This window comes from Mustela erminea, chromosome 7 (genome assembly GCF_009829155.1).
Source record: "Mustela erminea isolate mMusErm1 chromosome 7, mMusErm1.Pri, whole genome shotgun sequence".
In the NCBI taxonomy this organism is placed as follows: Eukaryota; Metazoa; Chordata; class Mammalia; order Carnivora; family Mustelidae; genus Mustela; species Mustela erminea.
The window spans coordinates 110,503,240-110,523,501 of record NC_045620.1 but is presented as its reverse complement, the minus strand read 5'-3'; the positions used below and the strand labels follow the sequence as shown (position 1 = coordinate 110,523,501).

Sequence of the window (20,262 nt, the reverse complement as noted above, 5' to 3'; positions counted from 1 at the left end):
TTAAAAATGAAGAGGGCACCTGGGTGGCTCAGCCAGTTATGCATCTGACTCTCCATTTCAGCTCAGGTCATGATCGTGGGTTCAAGCCCCACATCAGGCTCCTCACTTAGGACGAAGTCTGCTTATCCCTTTCCTGCTCCTGCCCCAATGTGCGTGCGCTCTCTCTCTATAAGTAAATAATTAAATCTTAAACACAAATAAGTAAATAAAGTTACTTAGCCCCAGTTAGGATATGCATCTTTAGAATAGCTGGAGGAAGATACTGGTAATTGTGTGTATGAAAGACAATAATAAGGCTACGTTAAGGGCACCTGGGTGGCTCAGTGGGTTGAGCCGCTGCCTTCGGCTCGGGTCATGGTCTCGGGGTCCTGGGATCGAGTCCCGCATCGGGCTCTCTGCTCGGCGGAGAGCCTACTTCCCTCTCTCTCTGTCTCTGCCTACTTGTGATCTCTGTCTGTCAAATAAATAAATAAAAAATCTTTAAAAAAAAAAAACAAAAAAACTTTACAGTCTAATAACAGGACACTTTTAGTTCATAAGAGATGGTGAAAATAAACATGGTATCAGTATGAAAAACACCACACAACCACAGATTTATTAAAGCCTTGTTGAAAATGCAAATATCCACTAAAATGCAACACAACCTACCCCACCCCACAAGAATAAGACTCTAGGCCTCCAGGAGTCCATGCCTTCTCTACCATATACCGCCCCCTCCCCACAACCAGACTACTGCTATTAGAAATTCTAAGTTCTGACCCTTCACAGTTAAGCCTATCACTGATTTTAGTTCAATGATCTATGGATTCCTGTTTCAAATTCTTAGAATGTAAGTTCTTATCATTAGCTGTGGGATTTTCATTTTCCAATTCCCAAACATTTTGCCTAACCAGTAAGCTGTCATACGGAACAACTGCACAAACGCCGCTGTAAAGGCTAAAACAAGACGGCGCACTGCGGAAGTTGAACAGCTGTGCCTGTTAGGTAACCAGTGACCGACCAATCTCGAAGGACTAAAGGAAGTTAGTGTCAGTTATATAGGGATGATTTGTGAAAAGTAGCACGTGGAAAAAATACAGAACTACCAGCAGAAGACAGAAGGGAAACTTGGCGTATCTGTTCCCTAGCCAGTTTCCATTATCAGTCCTAACCATTTTAAACAACTGGATCACCAGTTTGCAGTGGGCTATTTAGACAGTTTCGGTAGGAATGAAATCCTTTTCCAATTGAGGCATTTATCTTTTCCAAGTTTTTTTTTTTTTAAGATTTTTATTTATTTATTCGACAGAGAGAAATCACAAGTAGTCGGAGAGGCAGGCAGAGAGAGAGAGGGAAGCAGGCTCCCTGCTGAGCAGAGAGCCCGATGCGGGACTCAATCCCAGGACCCTGAGATCATGACCTGAGCCGAAGGCAGTGGCTTAACCCACTGAGCCACCCAGGCGCCCCCTATCTTTTCCAAGTTTTAACTTCTGCAATTACTCAAATCATAATTCAAGTCTCAGATGCTTTGGGTGGCACTTCCAGCTATATATAGCCAAGGAGGTCAGCAAATCCTCTGCTCAAAAAAGCAACTATAACGCTGAAAAAAAAAATTGACCAAACAACTTTGCTGCTCTAGAAACTGGCCAAAAGCATACAACAATCTGAGATGTGTTTATGTTTGGAAAACTGCAGACTTTGTATAGGAACAGTGGGAGACTATGGCATTCTAGCCTAGAGCTGCTCCCACTCCCCTCCTCCCCCAACTCAGTGACTGAGAAGGTTCTGCTGGGGCAAAACAGAACATGTGGCCTGGCGGGTTGCTGTGGTTAAAGGGGGTGTAATCAATTTGGAGCAGCAGGTAGTACCAATACCCAAGTTTTTTGTTTTTTTGGTTTTTAAGATTTATTTAACAGAGAGATAGATCACAAGTAGGCAGAGAGGCAGGCAGAGAGAGAGGGGGAAGCAGACTTTCCACTGAGCAGAGCCCGACATGGGGCTCCATCCCCAGGACCCTGAGACCATTAGCTGAGCTGAAGGCAGAGGCTTAACCCACTGAGCCACCCAGGTGCCCCAATACCCAACAGTTTTATCAGTAAACTCATTGCTTTGCGAACAGGGACAGCTGATGGCTCTGCTATCCTGACAATGCAATTTGGTTCGAAAATGCAGACTTATGGATAATCAGAGGCTGCACACATGCGTAGCAGAGACCAGACAGAGTCCAAGCTATACACTCCCGGCCAACTCTGAGGCTACGTGCATGTGCACAGGAAATTAAATGGGGTTCAGCAAAAAGTAAAAGCCAGGACAGACTTGAAAACTGCCCAAACACTGAATTCACTCCCCATCTAAAACAGATCCATCAGCAAAGGGGAGAAATCAGACTGACTGAGGTATCTGAGAAAAACCTCTGTTTAGCGACTGGACAACCACTAAGCTATGCAGACAAAGGGCAACCCCCTAGAAAGCTAAGCTTAAAAATAAACTCAAGAATGTTCATAAAAATAACCAAAAAGTTTAATAGAGATAGGTTACAAAAAAGGACCAAGTGAAAATTATAGGGTTGAAATGTACAGTAACAAATGAGAAGTTCACTAGAGAAGCTAAGAAATAGATACAAGATGACAGGAGAAAAAATAAGTGAACTGGAAGATAATCAATAGAAATTACCAAACTGAAGGGCACCTGGGTGGCTCAGTGGGTTAAAGCCTCTGCCTTCAGCTCAGGTCATGATCCCAGGGTCCTGGGATCAAGCCCCACATCGGACTCCCTATCCGGTAGGAAGCCTGCATTCTGTCTCCTAATCCTCCTGTTTGTGTTCCTGCTCTCGCTGTTTCTCTGTCAAATAAATAAAATCTTAAAAAAAAAAAAGATGCGAAAAAAATAAAACAAGAAATATTTAAAGAGACAAAGATATTTTTTATAATAAAAGCATCATCACATCAGAAAGATACAATTATAAATGTATGTATGCAGCTAGAAGAGCCGTAGATGCTTTGAAGCAGTAATTGTGACTAATGGCCATGCCTGGAGTTGCCTTAGTGTTGGGTAAAACAAACAGTTCTAATAAATACGGCTTCAAATTTCCTGAACAGAACGTTAACTTTCTTTTAGATGAATGTTTCTCTGAGCACACTGACCTCTGCTAGTTATATATTTATATAAACTAAAATGCAGTTTCTACCATTTTCATAGAAAGGTTACATTCCAGCATAAGGTCATTTAATCAGAGAAACATAAAGGATACACAGGATACATCTTCAAACCTTCCTTTGAATCACATGAGTATTGCAAACTTTCTTATAATAATAGCAGCAGCAGGGGAACCTGGGTGGCTCAGTGGGTTAAAGCCTCTACCTTCGGCTCAGGTCATGATCTCAGGGTCCTGAGATCAAGCCCCGCACTGGGCTCTCTGCCTGCCTCTGCCTACTTGTGACCTGTCTCTGTCAAATAAATAAATAAAATCTTAAAAATAATAATAATAATAATAATAATAGCAGCAGCAGTAAGTCAAGCCAATCTGTCCAGTAACTAGTGAACTAGAAGGGGGCCATCATTAGCCCCAATAGCAATAGTTTCCTATCCTGGTTATATATTAGAATCACCAGGAAGGTTTTTAGAACACTAATGCTCAGCTATCACCATCCTCAGCAATTTTTGACTTCACTGGAATGTTTCTAAGGCTTCTGGGTGATCCTAATATGTAAGCAGGGGTGAGAACCACTGCCCTAGAGTAAAAGCTTTCACTCATATTTAAGTGCGTAAGTGTTTAGCTAGGATTTGCCCCCTGGCTTCATGAAGCATTTCCTCAACAATGAGTCACAGAGAAACAATCTTCCCGGACCAAAAGTATGTCTTGGTAAGGCTGCTGCAACCCTACCAATAATGGCACCTAAGATCTTCAGAAGTAATTATATGGAAGACTGTGAACAGTTGAAGATAAATATCTAAACTAGGAATGGCACTTTCTGTAAATGGTTTTGTGACTTACAATCTGTCACAATTACTCAACTATGCCACTGTAACACAGAAAAAGTCAAGAGACAACAGGTAAACAAATGAGCCTTGGCTGCATTCCAATAAAACTTTATGGATCCTGCGATTTGAATTTTACATAATTTTCATGTCATTAAGTATTATTACACTTTTTTCAGGTACATAAAAATGTAGAAACTATCTTAGCTCATTAGCTGTATGAAAACAGCAGCAGGCCAGATCTGGCCTGTCGGCCATAATTTCCTAAATCCTGATCTAAATAAATAGTCTGTACTCTGAAAGAATATAAACATTAAAGCATAGTATAGCCTCCTTAGTTTAAGAAAGCAGTACGTTGTTCTTACAGGAGCCCAGGAACTCTGGTGATGGTCGTTTTGACAATAATCAAGATAAACTAGCCCATCTACGTTTACCTCTGCCATATATATTTTCTTTACAGCCAGGTTTTTTATTCTTGGCATTGAACAGATTCATTTTTGAGAATCCAGATTTCCTAATATGTTACAACCCAAAATAAAAACGAACAGGGTCTTCTATAGGATCACATTCAGGCACCTGCAAACTTTGGTTACCGAGAACCACCCTGGGAATCTGCAGAACTGGTGAGGATTACAGCAGGTAACCTTAGGCAGCTGACAGTCCTACGAAATGGCTGCTGTTGGTCCAGTGACGTTACATTTCTTACATGGGATAGGCGATTCACCTGGGCTCACCAGCTCTTGGGAGTGGCAGGTAAGTCTCCACCCCTCTCTGCAGAGAACTTGCTGCACAGAAATTTTCCACACCCTTTCTGAGCGTACTCTTGTTGGAGCTTAAACCCAAATGAGAAAAAAACCTTCCCTAAAGTTGCAGAGTGGAGCTGGACATTGTAAACAGCGGCCTATGGATCCAGATCCTCTGCAGGCAGATCCAGACAGGAAACAGAGTTAGTCTTAGAGGTGGCTAAAAGGAAACATGAACGTTTAATTGAAATGGTGATTATAAAGGTCTCAGACAAGAGAGGAGGTTCCAATTTTATATGCTTGGTTTAACAGATTAGAATTCATTCATTCATCCATTAACTAACTTTTCCTTCATCAAATATTTAAGTACCAGGCAATGAGGAAATGGAGTAAGGCTTGGTACATGCTGTCGCAATTAGAATTTGGCAGCATACCTGCAGAGAAGTAAATAGGCCATTACCGTGTGAACAGGAATCCGACTGTAGAAGCTCATGGTGTTGAGAGCAAGGGAATGTAAACCAAACTTTTGAATATGTGCAAACTTTCCAGAATAGGAGAAAAATAGGCATTTTGGCACAATTAAAACAAAAAACAAGAACTATGCTGAGAGACCATTACCATTTCCCAACACAAGATTGGTAAAATTAACAAATGACAGCCCACCATGTGGTTACACAAAGTATACTATGTAGGCAATCCTACAGAGAAACGGAAACTAACATACCTAGTCACCAGGGCCAACAATACCTAGCAAAAATATAAATGCACATCTCCTTTGACCCAGCAACTGAACTTCTAGGGATTATCCAAAATATTCAGGGTCACATGCAATGTATTGTACAAGGTGATTCACTACAGCATTGTTACAGTAATTAGAACCATCCCTTGGGGCACCTGGTTGGCTCACTCAGTTAAGCCGCTGCCTTCTGCTCAGGTCACAATCCCGGAGTCCCAGGACATAAGGCTCCCTGCTAGGTGGGGAGTCTGCCTCTCCCTCTGCCTGCTGCTCTGCCTACTTGTGCTCCCTGTCAAATAAAATAAATAAATAAATAAATAAATAAATGAGAGAGAGAGAGAGAGAGAGAAAGAACCCTCCTATCAGGTGACAGAGAACTGATTCAATTCCTGTTACTCTTTGCCCAAAAGCACTCCGTGGGAAAAAAGCACTCCATGGGATAAAAGCAAGTCCTCTCCACAGTGTACAAGATCCTGTATAATCTATAGCCCTCTCCCTTCCTGTGCCAGCTCTTCCCGTTCTCCCCTGTTGACTTCATAGTGGCCTCCTTACCCAACTCAAAACCCTTCAGAGCCTTCACGTTTACTGTGCCCTCTGCCCAAAGCTTATGTACCTTATTCCCCCCCTGGCGCAAATGTCACCATCAGAGGCCTCCCTTAGACCACCTTTACCCAACACCGAACAATACCCTCTCTCCCCCCATCCTCATGGTTGTACATATACATTATTACCCACCTGTTTGTTGTCTCTCCAGAACTTAAGCTCCATGGAGACAGACCTTGTTCACCTGTTTTCCAAGGCTAGCAGTACCTGGCACATTGAAGGGGCACAGAAGTTAAGTGCATAAATAATGCAATGTCCAGGAAGTAAATAGTATGCAACATAAAAAATGAGGAAGCGCTATTTTTACCTACATGAAAAAACTCCAAAATGTTAAGTGAGAAAAACAAGGTATATCTGTTTCATGCTAAAAGGAAAAATAAAATACTATGTATATTTGCTCAGGCTACGTAATTGGTAACAGTGGTTACCTTTGGGGAGAGAACTGTGCTGAGTCAGGGGTAGGGAGCCTTCTTACTGTATACACCTTGAATATGCATTACCTAGTCAAAAAATGAAATAAAATGGAGAAGAAGTTGGGCCAGTGGCCTATGGGAGAAGGAAAAAGCACTAGATCCTGAGAACTGGCCTTGAGGGTGTTTAACAGTTAATTGGCTACTGCATTCCACATGCTTGTTATCCTTCTATCCAGTATCTTTTCCTCATTGAGTCTGGAAAGAAATTAGCCAAGTTATTAGCAATGGTATAATCTACAATGGGTAGAATCATAGGTTGTATTTCCTCATTTTTCCATATGGTTTTGTTTTAAAGGAGCAGTAAGGTGCTTTAATGACTAGAAAAATAAAGGCTTTGAAATGATATGTAGGATTCAAATGTTTCCTACCTCCTAATAGGATAATGTAATATTAGCAATCTTTCTGAACCCCTTTCCTCTTCTGCAAGATGAGGTTAGCAGCACTGTTGTTGTGGGGATTGACAGAATGTCCTTTCGTATTTTTACTAGACTGGTAACAGGAAACCTATAAGGTGTGGAAAAAACAACCTGTCAGGCTTTAAAGCTGCCTACTGGTGCTTCCCTGCCACCTTCCCTTAAGATAGAACTTTAATACTACCGTATCATAAACCTAGGCATCTTCACCCCATTTTTTTGGCTTGTCACTGGTATTCACCACCCTCCAAAAACTCCAAGACCAGCCAGGCCCCTAGTATGTTACTTTGACCTTTACTTCTTCATGTCTTTCCAGCTATGCAGTTACATCTTCTAGGTTGTATAGCCCTCCCTTCCAAAAGCCTCCGAACAATAGTCGCTCAAGAAGAGCCAGATCTAATGAATTCTTTACTATTACTCTTCACTCTAACTGCTCTTTACCAAACTGTTTTAGAGCTTCTACTTCCTCTTATTACCTTGTAAGTCACTGTGCTCCTTTAGGCTTCAAGATAGGCTACACAAAGATGAGAATCACAATCCTACACCATCATTTATTTAACCAAGTCTCAAAGTGATGGTGTTTCCCAACTCCCTGATTTCCTTCACCTCAGGAGGGACATGGCAAGGTGGTAGGACCTTTCACTTGATACTTAGCCTAGCTCCAAGTCCAAAGGAAAACTACCACTGTGAAGTCAAAGGTATGCATTACCTACCTCTCAACACTTCTCTGTAGCTGAAAGGAAAAATAAGTTTCTATGCCCAACGTACTGTGTCTGGTGTATTCAATTAGCTACCAAGTTGCCAGGCTTAAAATTTAGAAGGAACTAGCCTAGACTAGCACTTATCAAGTCAGTCACATAAATTTAGCATTCCTAACACCTGGAACTGTAAACAAAAGTACACTGCATCCAAGTGTTATTTTAAGATGTATACTAATTATAGAAATGGTTGCTGTCAAGCATGTAAAAGGTACTAGCCTAGACACCCAGCATTCCCTTTCCCATTAAGGGCAAAACTTTTCTGTGCTTGTTTCTTAAACCCATTTTTGCCCCTACCCCTCCTCCATATTCTTTTCATCCTTTTGCACTAATCTCTAGGATGCTGCTAGTAATCCATCCCAAAGCTACCGGTGATTCCTACTCTTGGCTCAAAACTCCCACTTTCAAAAATTGATATCAGGATTGTTTGTTCTCTGCAGATTTATTAAGTGAACTTATCTTTATACGATACAGAACAATTAAAGCTGACCAAGTGCAACAAATAAACCTGCCAATTATACACAAAGCTTTATACCATTTTAATTCAGCCAGTTGTCAAAATTCTGAAAACAAAGCATCCAATCTTTCAACGCACTAGTAATCAGACCAAATAAATTTGATGCAGACCAGTATTCCCATTTTGCACCAATGCTAGTGAATACCTGGTAAAAGCTTGACCAAAAAACTCAAAATTAACTACTACTGCCCTACTAAAGATAAAAAGTCTCAATGGAAGAATCTACTGGCTATATTCTAAATCTACCAGATGCTATGAAAACAACTACATAAGGTACTGCTAAATGTAGGTGAGATTTACAAAACTGCTTTAGTCTCATTAACATTTCTGATTGACATCTTTAAATACTTTCACACCAGCCTGGCAAAATAAGATGTTGGTAGTCAGGAACTGAAAAACCTAGATTGGGAATTAACAGATCTCTGCTCAGAATAAGGCAATCCATTTCAAGAGATAGATTGTTTGGACTGGAGAATTTTGCAAAGCTGGTTTACATGAAGATCTTTTGTCCCAAATTCAGACAATTCCTCAAACATGCAAAACTTGTGGAATAAAATTAATGTTGAAAATAAAAAAACAATGGGTAGAACTTACTAAAATCAGGAGTTCTAATTTGACACTATCTCATCTAACAGCCTGAAAATCTCACTTACTAAACTAAATGGCCTTCGGAATCAGTGGTCCCTCTAGGTTGACACACCGAGATCATTAGAGCTTGATTATCTAATAACACCAACTCCCAAGAGATTAATGTAGGGACTTGTCAGAATACACTTATGCTATTAAGGGAGCTTGAAGTCTTATCTTACCCAAAGCGCTAGGGGTAAAAAGGGATTTTCAAAGTGTATGCATACTACAGCTAATGATGTTCACGACTCAAGTAACACCATTAAACTTTGAAATGGAGATCTGTATGAATATGGTTATCAGGGTTTACCCCTGAAGCTTAACAAACTGAGTATTAATATTGAACACAAATCAAAAATCTAGTTAGAAACATTTTATTTAAATGTGCCAAATAAAAACCCACATTTTCAGACCATAGGATGTTAATACATTCAACAAAAATTTATATTATCTTACTGCTGTGAAATTTACAGAGTAATAATCCAAATCCATTTTGATTAGATTGTTGAAATACCCTTCCTAGGTTACACTTTTGACACCACAAATCCCTTATAATAATGTAAACAAAATAACTTTTCCCTAAAAGGTGAACTTGAGAACTTCAGTCCACTCTTTCAGGACTTGCACTTCTTCGCGGACTTCCTGATGGGGAACGACTAAAAAGAAAAACATTAAGTTCGGCACTGATTAGTATTTACTGAAATTTACTCTTCTCATGTACATGTTAGGGCAAAACTCAATTTCAATAAACTCAAAGGTGGCCAAGGGCACTATATAGCAGAAAACGAAAAACCAAAAGATTTACATACAAATCCTTTGTCCCTGTTTAAGATTAGGCTTAACAGTCTCCTTGCTACGATTGCAATTTGAACTCTGGGAGGTTTTGATCATTAAGTAGCAACTAATTAGCAAGGTAATATTTTAGCTGTAAAATTTCAACATAAACATTTTTCCTTCCTGTGGGTTCATATACCTATCATCCCATGCAGAGGAAAAAGCAGGTTTCTTAACATGAAGTTATACAGTTAAAGGTTCACAGCACTAAATATCTTAATAATCATCCTAACATTTCATTACTAAATATCCATCAAAAATACAAGCTAAAGTTGAAGTGGGAAAGCAATCACCTAAGAAACTTAGTATCTAGTAATATATATAGCACCAATTCTCCAAAGAGCTCAAAGCCTGCAAAAGTAAGCAGTAAGCAAAACAAATTCCACAGAGGCCACACTTGACAGTTAAGATTTGGCAACAAATTATTTAGCTTACCTTCTTTTTGGAGATGGAGATCTGGACTTTGATCGGCTGTCAAAACATGAGAAATGCTATTAAGAAAAAATACTAACCAATCCCTTTCTTATAATCACAGTATCATGAAATGAACCCCCAAGTTGCCCTGAGCTTAAAATTAAAAGGTCAGGCTGTATAGTTAAACTGAAAAAGAACCTACCAGTTTTGCAAACAGAAGCCAATCTTGCAATAACTGTTCATAAAATGAGCAAAATGCTTCACTGTATCACAATTAATCTTTACATTCTGCTTTAAGCACAATTATCTCAGAATGCTTCTCCATGTGCCCATCAGTTCTAACAAGGCCTCTTCATGTAATCCCAGAGCCAGAAACTTCCTCACTATAGCTTGACATTTCCTTGTCCAGGAAGTCAGCCACAATAGGCCGTAAGTGCAGTTCTCAAGTTCAGTTTGCTAATAAGGTACTGTGTCCCACCAACACCTAGGCTTAAAGTTAACATCTGAAATTTCAACAAAACACTTTGAACTCTTTGGATATTGGTGCCATAATATAACTAGAAGAGCATTAATCAGATTTTTACCCTACCTGCTTCTTGGTCGTGAAAGAGACCTGGATCTTGATCTTGACCTCGACCGTGATCTTAATAAAAAGAATAACAAATTATACCCATTAGTTAATAGGAACAATCTTTAAACACTACTGAGCACTTTATGAGGTAAACTAAGAATAGAAAAACTAAAATTAAGCAAGACACAGTGGGTTGGGTATGCGACTCAATCTCAGGGGTTGGGAGTTAGAGCCCAAGCTGAGTGTAAAGGTTACCTTATGTGTTTTTTTTAACAAGGTATTAAAAAAAATAAAACCAAGCAAGACACAACTCTTTCCTTCTATCATCCTAAGACTAAACGAGTAACACTTTCAATAAGCTGATGTCAAAATAAAGAACCACCACTTCAAATATTTGGTTCTACCATACTCAGTGAGCTGGGCTGATTATCACAGTTCCTGTACAAAGGTACATTTCTTACAGAGTATACAGTATCAAAGAGAAATTAAAAATGGGTTTTCATTTAAGAGTTTGGTTTAATTCTATCTTGAAAGAATCAAACCAACATCAAATAGACCCCTAAACAGAGACTTCAATTCTTCTGACGATAAGCTCAGTATAAAGTCATAACTGGTTCTTAAGACTTTATCCTTATATCATCAAGCTTTCATGGCTCAGGACCGACAATTTGTCAAACAAACTAAATCTGGTTCTAAAATACACACACTGGGGTCCTGCAGTCAAATTAAGCACATTTATAAGTCTAGTTTTCTCAAGTGAACTAAAAGTTTATAACACCTACATTTAAAGATTTTGTGCTATTATTTAACAGTTTACTCCCAGTGGCATTCCCTACTAGTGACTCAACTGTAGTACGGTCCACTTCTCATTTTCTAGAATCTTACCCACTTCTATCACCTTAAAAGGACTTCCACAAATGGAATAAAAACAAAACTAAACTAACGTTCTTAGTTTGCTTTTTAACTTCTTACATTTCAGTCTAAGTCTCTGGTTAAAAACGGGCCACATCTGCTCACATGTGTACTACTAAACAACTTCCCATGGTCTCAAATTCACCCCCCATCACTCCAAAAAGAAAATTTATGTTTCAACTGCTTCTAAGTCTCCTCCCCATTCTATTGGGCCTCCTTATCAGAGATCAAGCAACTATCACCTTTGAGAGGTAGCATCATTTACCTAGACAGACATAATCTGACTCTAAAGTTCAGCAACGTATCTATCCAGAGTGCTCACTGAAGGACTTGAGGATTTGTGCTCTGGACCACCCTCTACCATGACCTCTCCAACAACCCTTTAAAAATCTGATTGGGCTTTTATCTGTACAATTATGGTAACATCCATTTACAGGTCATGTATAAATCCAACTTTTAGGTCTCAAAATATCTTCTGAAGCAATCCATTTCATTAGGTCTTTAAGACACTCATTGTCTTAAAGTTCAGTCATTAAGACGTGACAATCTGAATACAAATAAGGGAAAAAAAATGTTACATACTGGAAATACCTCGATCCTTTTATAGAACCAGACCTAGATCGTCTGAGTGAAGCTGATCTTGATCTACGAAGAGACACAGATCTTGATCGTCGTGGAGATGCTGATCTTGACCTAAAAAATAAATCAAAGTTTATTAAGTCTTATGTCCAATTAAAATTTCTTCATCTGGTAAAACTTAAATTAAGTAATTTTTCCTCACCTCCTTCCCCTGCTCCTGCTTCGCGAGCGAGAGTATCGCCTACCTCTGGATCTCGAATGTGATCTAGACCGTGACCTAATTTTTAAGTTAGAAAATAACAAAATGTTAGATGGTAACTCGTTTTTAGAGTTTGTGTGCCTCTGCTGAAATCAAATCTCAAAACTATTTAAATTTAGGTCTCATTTGGAAATAAACTCTGGGCCTATTTTTTTTTTTTTTAACTACCTAAAAAAAGATTTGTTAAAAGCTGAATTACATTTTAGAATTACATAATATAAAACACTGTAATTTGTATTTAAAATAAACCTTGCAAGTTTGCAGGTCGACCCTCTTTGGCCCATGGTCTAGTAGATCTAGACGATCTAGAAGTATCTATAGCCGATCGCTGCATCTAGATGTTTTCTTCAATCTAACGACGATCAAACTGACAGCCAAATGAGCCAGGTGAGGCTTGATTGACGCAAGAAGATTTTTCTAGTTGGGAATGTGGTCAATCTGGTGTTCCTCTTTCTAAACCGGAGGGGGCCCCAATGTAAGCCAAATTTACTGTTACGGCGATCACCGTCTCAAATTTTCTGCCCTTTAAAGAATAAGGTGAAGCTAGGTGTAGATGACTCGAGGGGATCTGGCCTCTTATGCTGATCACCTCAAGGTCTAGGAGGATCTTAATTGTCGGATTTGCAAGGCGCCTCAGCATGATATCATAAGGCTCGTGACATTCTGAATCAAGGCGACTGACTCAAACGAAGAAACCTGAAAGGTTTTGACCAGGTTGATTATTAATATAGTAACATTTGTTTAATTAAACAAAAACTGTAAAATACACCTGTACAATTAACATTCAAGTTTATAGAAAAATACTAGTTTGTGCCTTGCTAATAAAAAAATTACTTGATTAACTAATATACCAACCATTCCTCTATTAAAATAAATACCTGCTTCGCCGCCGGCGGCTATAACGATGACAATCATAAGCATAATGTCCCTTTTCGCCACACTCATAGCATCTATCATTGGGATCAAAGGGACGTCGGGCGGGTGGTCTATCAAAACGAGATCTCCGGGGCATGCCTGTTGATAATTCAACTCTCACTCGGGAACCACAAATCACCCTATAAAAGAAATCAACAAAATTCTAATGCAAAAGAATAAACATCACTTCTAGATTTAGAACTTTCCAACTACTCTTACCCTTCACAGACTTCAGCTATCTTTATAAACCCGTCCAACTCCACCTCTGTGCCCCCTTCATATATCTTAAAAACATACAGAATCATGATTAGCTACTGAGTCTCCTCCAGACTACAGAATCCAAGCTTATCACCTAGCTCAATACCCAGACCAGAGGAATATTCTAATAAACATCAATTTCATAACCATCTTACTTACTTGCCATCCAGGCCTCGCACTGCATCTTCTGCATCTCTAGGATCTTCAAATTCCACAAAGGCAAATCCTGGAGGATTTCTCGCAATCCACACAGTTCTTAAGGGACCATAATAACTGAAAGCCCTTTCTAACTCTCCTTTGCCGGCACCGGTTCCCAGATTACCAACATACACCTTGGTTTCTGTTTAAAAACGCAAATAGAACAATGCATGTTATGCAAAATTTTGTCTAAGCTTGAGTGAATCCAGAGCCCCAAATAGGCCAGCCTTAAGACTGTGCATAGCTCGTTTAACGCTTTATCAAAGATTTAATTTAGCCTTAAAACCAGCAAAACCCACTATATTTTGAAAAGCTAGACGTATGACAAAGATCTTTACATTCTAATAGGGAAATAACCTCCAAAACAGAAGCACAGACACGTGGTAGGATATTCCGAGGCGTGGGGCGGGCTCCGCCCCGGCCCCGCCCCCGAGTCCCGGCAGCCCCGGGCGCGCGGGGAGCGCGCGGGCCGGCAGCGTCGGCAGCGGGCGGGCCCCGGCAGGGGCCGGACCGGGAGAGCGGGGCTGCGCCGGCTCTCGTCCTCCGCGGCAACCGCCCCAGGCGCAGGCTCGCCCAGACTCCAGCTCCCCGCCCCAGGGCCATAAACCGCGCTCGAAAAAGCTAAAAGAGAAAAGAAACCAGCCGCCAGACGAAAAGATTAGGTCTCCCTTCCCACTCCTCAATTCGACCGATTGTCTGACGAGATAACGCAGCTCGAAGCTGCCACACTTTTTGTTCAGTCTCAAATTCACCCGATTTTACGGCTGCGACCAGATCTGTCTGCTAAAGTGGCGGGAAAGCACCAAGGAAATGCGCCACCACGGTCGTCAATGTGCGCAAAATGGCAGCCGAGAGCGGGGGGGTGGGGGGACAGGCGGGCGGCTCGAAGAAGGGCAACCGGGAAACGGGATCGTCGGCCTGCCTCGAGCTGTGGTGGGAGATGAAATCGCCCAAGAATTAATACGGAACGCACCACAGACCTGCACCCGCCATCCCCCGGCTGACTTCCATACCCCGCCCCCGCGGCCTCCGGCTTCGTATGGTGTGCGCCGAAGCCGCCATTACGCACGCGGAATAACCGTCTCCCAACCGCCGCGCCAACCCCACGGCCTCGCAATACTCACTACGTCCACAGCAACGTCCCTTACCGGGCCCTGGCCTCTTACCTCCTCCATACCGTCCGTAACGCGACATGATAACGGGCCCGCGAGCTCGGCTCTTTCAGCTCGCAGTACCCAGGGAGCAAGGAATACAAAAGCAGCAAAACCCAGTCAGTGGCCAACGGTCCCGGCGGCACTACGAGGAAGAGTCTGGGTTCGCGTTTATATATGCGGCGGCTGCGTCTCTCTGCGCATGCGTCATTTCGACGTTCTGCGCGGCACAAAGGAGCTGGGCGGAAACAGTGGAGAAGCGGCGCGGAGGGAACTAAGGAGGCTAAGACGCTGGGAACGGGCGGAGGGATACGTTTCCATGGGAACGTCAGACCGCGCCTGTAAACCTGTGGACTTCACCGCGGCGTCCCGCCCCTTCCCCTCCCCTTTTTCCTTACCTTCCCCATTTTCCTTCCCTTTTCCCTCCCTCCCTCTCATTCCCCCCAGTCTAGGGACCCTCCGCTCTAGTAATCTTACTACAGGTACTTAGACCGGCCTTATGAAAGGCTGTAAAATTTAACCGCTGATGTTGCACCTACCGCCGCCTTTCTGCTGGGGAACCTGGCCTGGACGGCTACCCAGTCATCTTTGGGGCTCATCGGAGGTAATCGGGAGTTTGGCCAGAGTGAGAACTCCATGAACCCCGCCATTCTGACTAATGGTCACTGCACCTTGGGCCTCAAAAGGAGTGACCCTCTCCCCCCGCCCCAGACACTGCACCGACCCTCCAGCCCCTTCAGAACCAATTTTCACCAACACTATACGAATTCTTAGGAGTCTGGGGGACAAAGAAATAGAATTTTTTCGATTGCCGGTTATAATGTAACTGTGCAAAAACCCTAAATCCTTAAAGCATTCTAGCTAGTGGCAATTACGAAATTATTTGCATTTGAAGCACAGAGTTAAACTTGTGCTTCCTTTCTAGTGCTTTCTGCTTTGTACTGTGGTAACACATCTCATCCAGTAATACTGATATCCTGAGGAGTGGGACTTGAAGCTGTCTTTGAGTAACAGCCTTGCTGCTCAGCCACTCTCTCTATAAAATAAATGTAAACTTTAGATATCTTTAGATAAATCTTTAGATAAATCTTCAGATAAAATCAATTAAAATTCAGTTTTGATTTTTTAATTTTTATTAAGCTTAGTTGACAATGTTAGATTAGTTTCACTAGTACAGCCTAGTGTTTCAATAATTCTTAACTTGATGTTTGCGGTAAGTGTAGTCACCATCTGTCACCCATGCAACATTACTGCAATATTATTGACTGTATTTCCTTTGCTATACTTTTCAGTTTTGATTTTACAATGTATTTGCCAAATACCAAGTCTACAAATACAGATTTAACTTCTTTTTCACCAGTCACACACAAAAAAGACATTACACCATAAATACTTGGAATATATGAGCTGGAATTGCTGCACATGAAAGATGAAATCCTTAGATATTTGTATCTCTATGTTTCTCATCTGTAACTTCACATGATGTATATACATATATGATACAGAGTACAAGAGAAAGGAAATTTAGTAGTTGAATGAAGTATGGATCCTCTCTTGACCATGCTACAAATTCATACACTTTTTTTCAGATTTATCAAATTATGGAAAGAATATATACATTGCAAAAAAAAATTCTGTCAGAAAATTGAAGTTATATAGAATATGTTATATTCTCATTTTTTCTTTTTTTAAAAGATTTTATTTATATATTTGTCAGTACAAGCAGGGGGAGCCACAGGCAGAGGGAGAGCTGAGCCGGATGCGGGACTTGATCCCAGGACTCTAGGATCATGGCTGGAGCTGAATACAGACACTTAACTGGCTGAGCCACCCAGGCACCCCAGTTCTCCTTTAGTTTTATTGATTTTTGTTTACCACTTAACTGGGTTCTTCTCAAAGGATTAAATGATAAAGATCTTTTTATATACTTCCTGGAAGACAGAGTATCAATTCTGTAAAGGCTCACTAATTTGACTTTCTTCTATTAAGAAATTATGGGGACGCCTGGGTGGCTCAGTCTGTTAAGCAACTAACTCTTGATTTCACCTCAGGTCATGATCTCAAGAGTTGTGAGATCAACCCCACCTCAGGCTCCACGCTGGGTGAGAAGCCTGCTTAAGATTCTCTCTCTCCCTCTATCCCTCCCACCTCCCTCTCAAAGGAAAAAAAAAAAAGGGAACTTATGAAAAGTGCTGTTGCACAAAGAAAGCATAGGTAACTTATTCAAAGATAGTACTTAGGCTACAATATGAATGAAAGATAGTACTATTAGGCTACAATAAATGTTTTTAGTTTCTGAATACAAAGTCTATTGTACTAAAGAGAACTTTTTTCCTAAGATTTTATTTATTTATTTATTTATTTGACAGAGATCACAAGTAGGCAGAGAGAGAGAGGGGGAAGCAGGTTCCCTGCTGAGCAGAGAGCCCAATGCGGGGCTCCATTCCAGGACCCTGAGATCATGACCTGAGCTGAAGGCAGAGGCTTAACCCTCTGAGCCACCCAGGTGCCCCACTAAAGAGAATTTTGAAGATGTAATACTGTAAAAAATATGAAAAGAAGCAGTTTTCCAACTTGTAACAAACTGCTTTCAAGCACATTAAAAGAAAATGGGTAAACCTTGACAGGCTTGCCTTTCTCTCTAGAAACAGGTGCTTTGGTAGCTCTAATTATAGGTTATTTATCTCTATTAGAAGAGGACCGATTCTAGGCAGGGATTTGCTATTCTAGGTACCTTGAAAAAACAGTAGTTCTGCGTAGTATTTTCATACACTATTCTACTGAGCACTCTTTCTCTGAGAAAACATAACCAGTTCTTTTCACTAAATGTGAATCCAAATCAGGAAGATATTATTGTAGAGAGTACTTTAATTCCCACTGATTCTTTTGAAATCAGTTTCAGCCACATAAACTTCTACCTATAGCATTGTGAGTTAAATTAAGATCATGTTCCCAGATTCAAATAGAATATAAATGCTGTTTAATTCAACAAATATTCTAAGATTTTTCTAATATGAAATACTAAGTAATTCTTACTGTTGTTAAATATTTATTATATTATTAGTTTAGGAGAGGGTGAGTTAATTCTTAATCCTTTTACAGCAGCTTTCAAAATTTATCTGCATTTCCCAGATTTAGTTTTTCTAGAGAAGCATTAAAGAAAAAGTTCACTCTTATTTTCTTCTCCATTTTAGTTTCACTTTTTAAATCACTGTCACTATTTTAAGCTTGTATGTGAATACCTTAAAACAAAAAAATTTAGAACCTTTTGCACATGTATCTATTTTTAATGTAAAGAAATAGTCTGTACATCTAAACACTAGTCTTTTAATAGGTACTTATTATGTGCTGTATATATATATATCTTATCGGTCAGTCCCAACAGCTATATTCAACTACAATTTTCTTTTTTCAACCTTTCATAATCTTCAATTCCCTCTACAATGCTCTTACAATTCTGAGAATCATGTTTATAATTCTTTCTTACTGTATAAAGAAGTTAACTTTTCGTTAGCCAAGTACTGGACTGTGATCAGTACTGAAGTATGGAGATGGGGGTGGGGGAGCAACAGTTAAAGAATGCCCGTGCCTTAACCAACCTCAAAGAGTGAAACAAGGAAGAACGAAAATGTGAAGCAAGAGTGATCCACTGATACCAATATTTCCTAAATAGGTTCCTAAAACAGTCTAGGCAGAATGAGGCTTTCTGAAGAATGCCTGATTGTATTAAAAAGTATGAAACTGTAGAACCATCAAACCCTGTTCAATTATGTTGTTCCTTATCTAAAGAAAGAGTATTAAGGAAAGGGACTTAGTCAGCTTGTTGTTGTCTTAACTAGAGAAAGCTAGACTGGCTTGGATGGAGTTTAGCTGTTCATTCAGCACTATCTGAGGAGAGAACCTATGTTATTAGCCATCCCTCAGCTATACTTAAAGATTACTGCTCAAGACCACTGACTTCTTTTATTTGATGTTTTGATGCTGATCTTTTAATCCCTGGAAATGAATATCATGTACTGTAAGTTAATAAGAATGATTTTTGCTCATGAATTCTTTCCTTAAAACAGGTGTAATAGGGGTACCTGGGTGGCTCAGTGGGTTAAAGCCTCTGCTTTTGGCTCAGGTCATGATCCCAGGGTTCTGGGATCGAGCCCCGCATCAGGCTCCCTGGGAGCCTGCTTCCTCCTCTCCCTCTCTCTGCCTCTCTGCCTACTTATGTGTCTGTCAAATAAATAAATAAAATCTTTATAGAAAAAAAACCAGGGGTAATATACTTTTAGGTAGGTATAATATAGTATAGTATAACATAGTATAGTATAATGATTAAGGTAGATGGGTGTAGTGTAATGATTAAGAGCATAAGCTCATGGAGTGTTGCATTTGGGTTTGAAGCTTGTCTCCACGATTTAATAGCTGCCTACCCTTGACCAAGTTGTTAATCTCCTGGTACTGCAGTTTCCTTACCTGCAAAATGGAGTTGTTGTTAGGATTAGGTGAGGTAAATCAAGCAATTAAAATTGCCCAGTGTCTAGCACATTCTGAGTACTCAATAAATGTTAGCTGTTAGGAGAATGAAGAGGAGCAGGAGTAGGCGTGGTTTGACTAACCTTTATCAGTTGCTAAAAATTTGACATGACCTGGGTACATTGACAAAAATGAAGTTTTGTTTCTGCAAAGCTGGGGTCTAGACCCTGAAACACAGTGACCAGCCTTAAATGGCCACTCCTCAGACATCTTTGTCTCTTCACTCATTGACTTCAAAGTGAAATTGTCACTCTTCTTCTTTGACCCTATCCACACAGACAAAAACAATCTGATACTTATAAAAAGCAACAAGGCAGAAAACGTTTTCTTTATGAAAAGTAAATCTACAGGAATCCTAAAATCAAATCCTAAAAGTTCTATACAAAGGCATTTGTCTATGGAACGTAGAGACACATGTTCACGAACAATGGGGAAGTTGTTGCTTTTTATTAGAAAGTCTTTGAAGCTATTTTTTTTTTTTTGAGAGAGAGAGAAAGAGGGAGAGAGGGACAGAAGGTGAGGGAGAGAATCTTAAGCAGGCTCCATGCCCAACTTGGAGCCCAACTCAGGGCTCAATCACATGACCCTGAGATCATGACCTGACTGGAAACTGGGTCAGACATCTAACCAACTGAGCCATCCAGGTACCTCCTTGAAGCTAATTTCTATAAGAGGAAGCATACCTTTTTTTTTTTTTTTTTTCATTTATTTACTTGACAGACAGAGATCACAAGTAGGCAGATAGGCAGCAGGGGCGGCCAGGGGGAGGGGGATGCAGGCTCCCTGCTGAGCAGAGAGCCCGATGCGGGGCCGGATCCCA

General features: G+C 40.5%; 2 protein-coding genes across 6 annotated transcripts in view; one reads left to right on the top strand and one right to left on the bottom strand.

Moving 5' to 3' along the window:
- Positions 1–9,071: 9,071 nt before the first annotated feature.
- Positions 9,072–15,081, bottom strand: SRSF7 (serine and arginine rich splicing factor 7). 4 transcript variants are annotated; one of them, XM_032352927.1, is made up of 8 exons: positions 14,934–15,080; positions 13,729–13,909; positions 13,275–13,451; positions 12,340–12,414; positions 12,150–12,251; positions 10,665–10,718; positions 10,097–10,132; positions 9,072–9,483 (listed from the first exon to the last, which is right to left on the bottom strand). In XM_032352927.1, the coding sequence occupies exons 1-8, from the start codon at positions 14,959–14,961 to the stop codon at positions 9,429–9,431; spliced, it is 708 nt and encodes a 235-aa protein (XP_032208818.1). In that variant the 5' UTR covers positions 14,962–15,080; the 3' UTR covers positions 9,072–9,428. The 4 variants fall into 4 exon arrangements, with proteins under 4 accessions (XP_032208818.1, XP_032208817.1, XP_032208820.1 ...); XM_032352926.1 differs by having other exon boundaries at positions 12,141–12,251; positions 14,934–15,079; XM_032352929.1 differs by lacking the exon at positions 10,097–10,132 and having other exon boundaries at positions 14,934–15,081.
- Positions 15,082–15,175: 94 nt separating this feature from the next.
- LOC116595992 (tetratricopeptide repeat protein 39B-like) overlaps positions 15,176–20,262 on the top strand; it is a 16,101-nt gene continuing 11,014 nt past the window's right edge. The window contains exon 1 of one of the 2 annotated variants that reach the window (XM_032352925.1): positions 15,176–15,400. The gene's annotated coding sequence lies outside the window, so the exon portion shown is untranslated. Of the gene's footprint in view, positions 15,523–20,262 lie in introns of both variants that reach the window. The other variant, XM_032352924.1, reaches the window with a different exon arrangement.

Excerpts from the sequence above, each read along its gene's own strand:
- SRSF7 (XM_032352926.1), bottom strand. The coding sequence starts at position 14,961 with ATGTCGCGTTACGGACGGTATGGAGGAG. Across the intron at positions 13,910-14,933 it reads TTACGGACGGTATGGAGGAG|AAACCAAGGTGTATGTTGGT; the intron begins GTAAGAGGCCAG and ends GTTTTTAAACAG. Across the intron at positions 12,252-12,339 it reads AGCAGGAGCAGGGGAAGGAG|GTCAAGATCAGCATCTCCAC; the intron begins GTGAGGAAAAAT and ends TTTATTTTTTAG.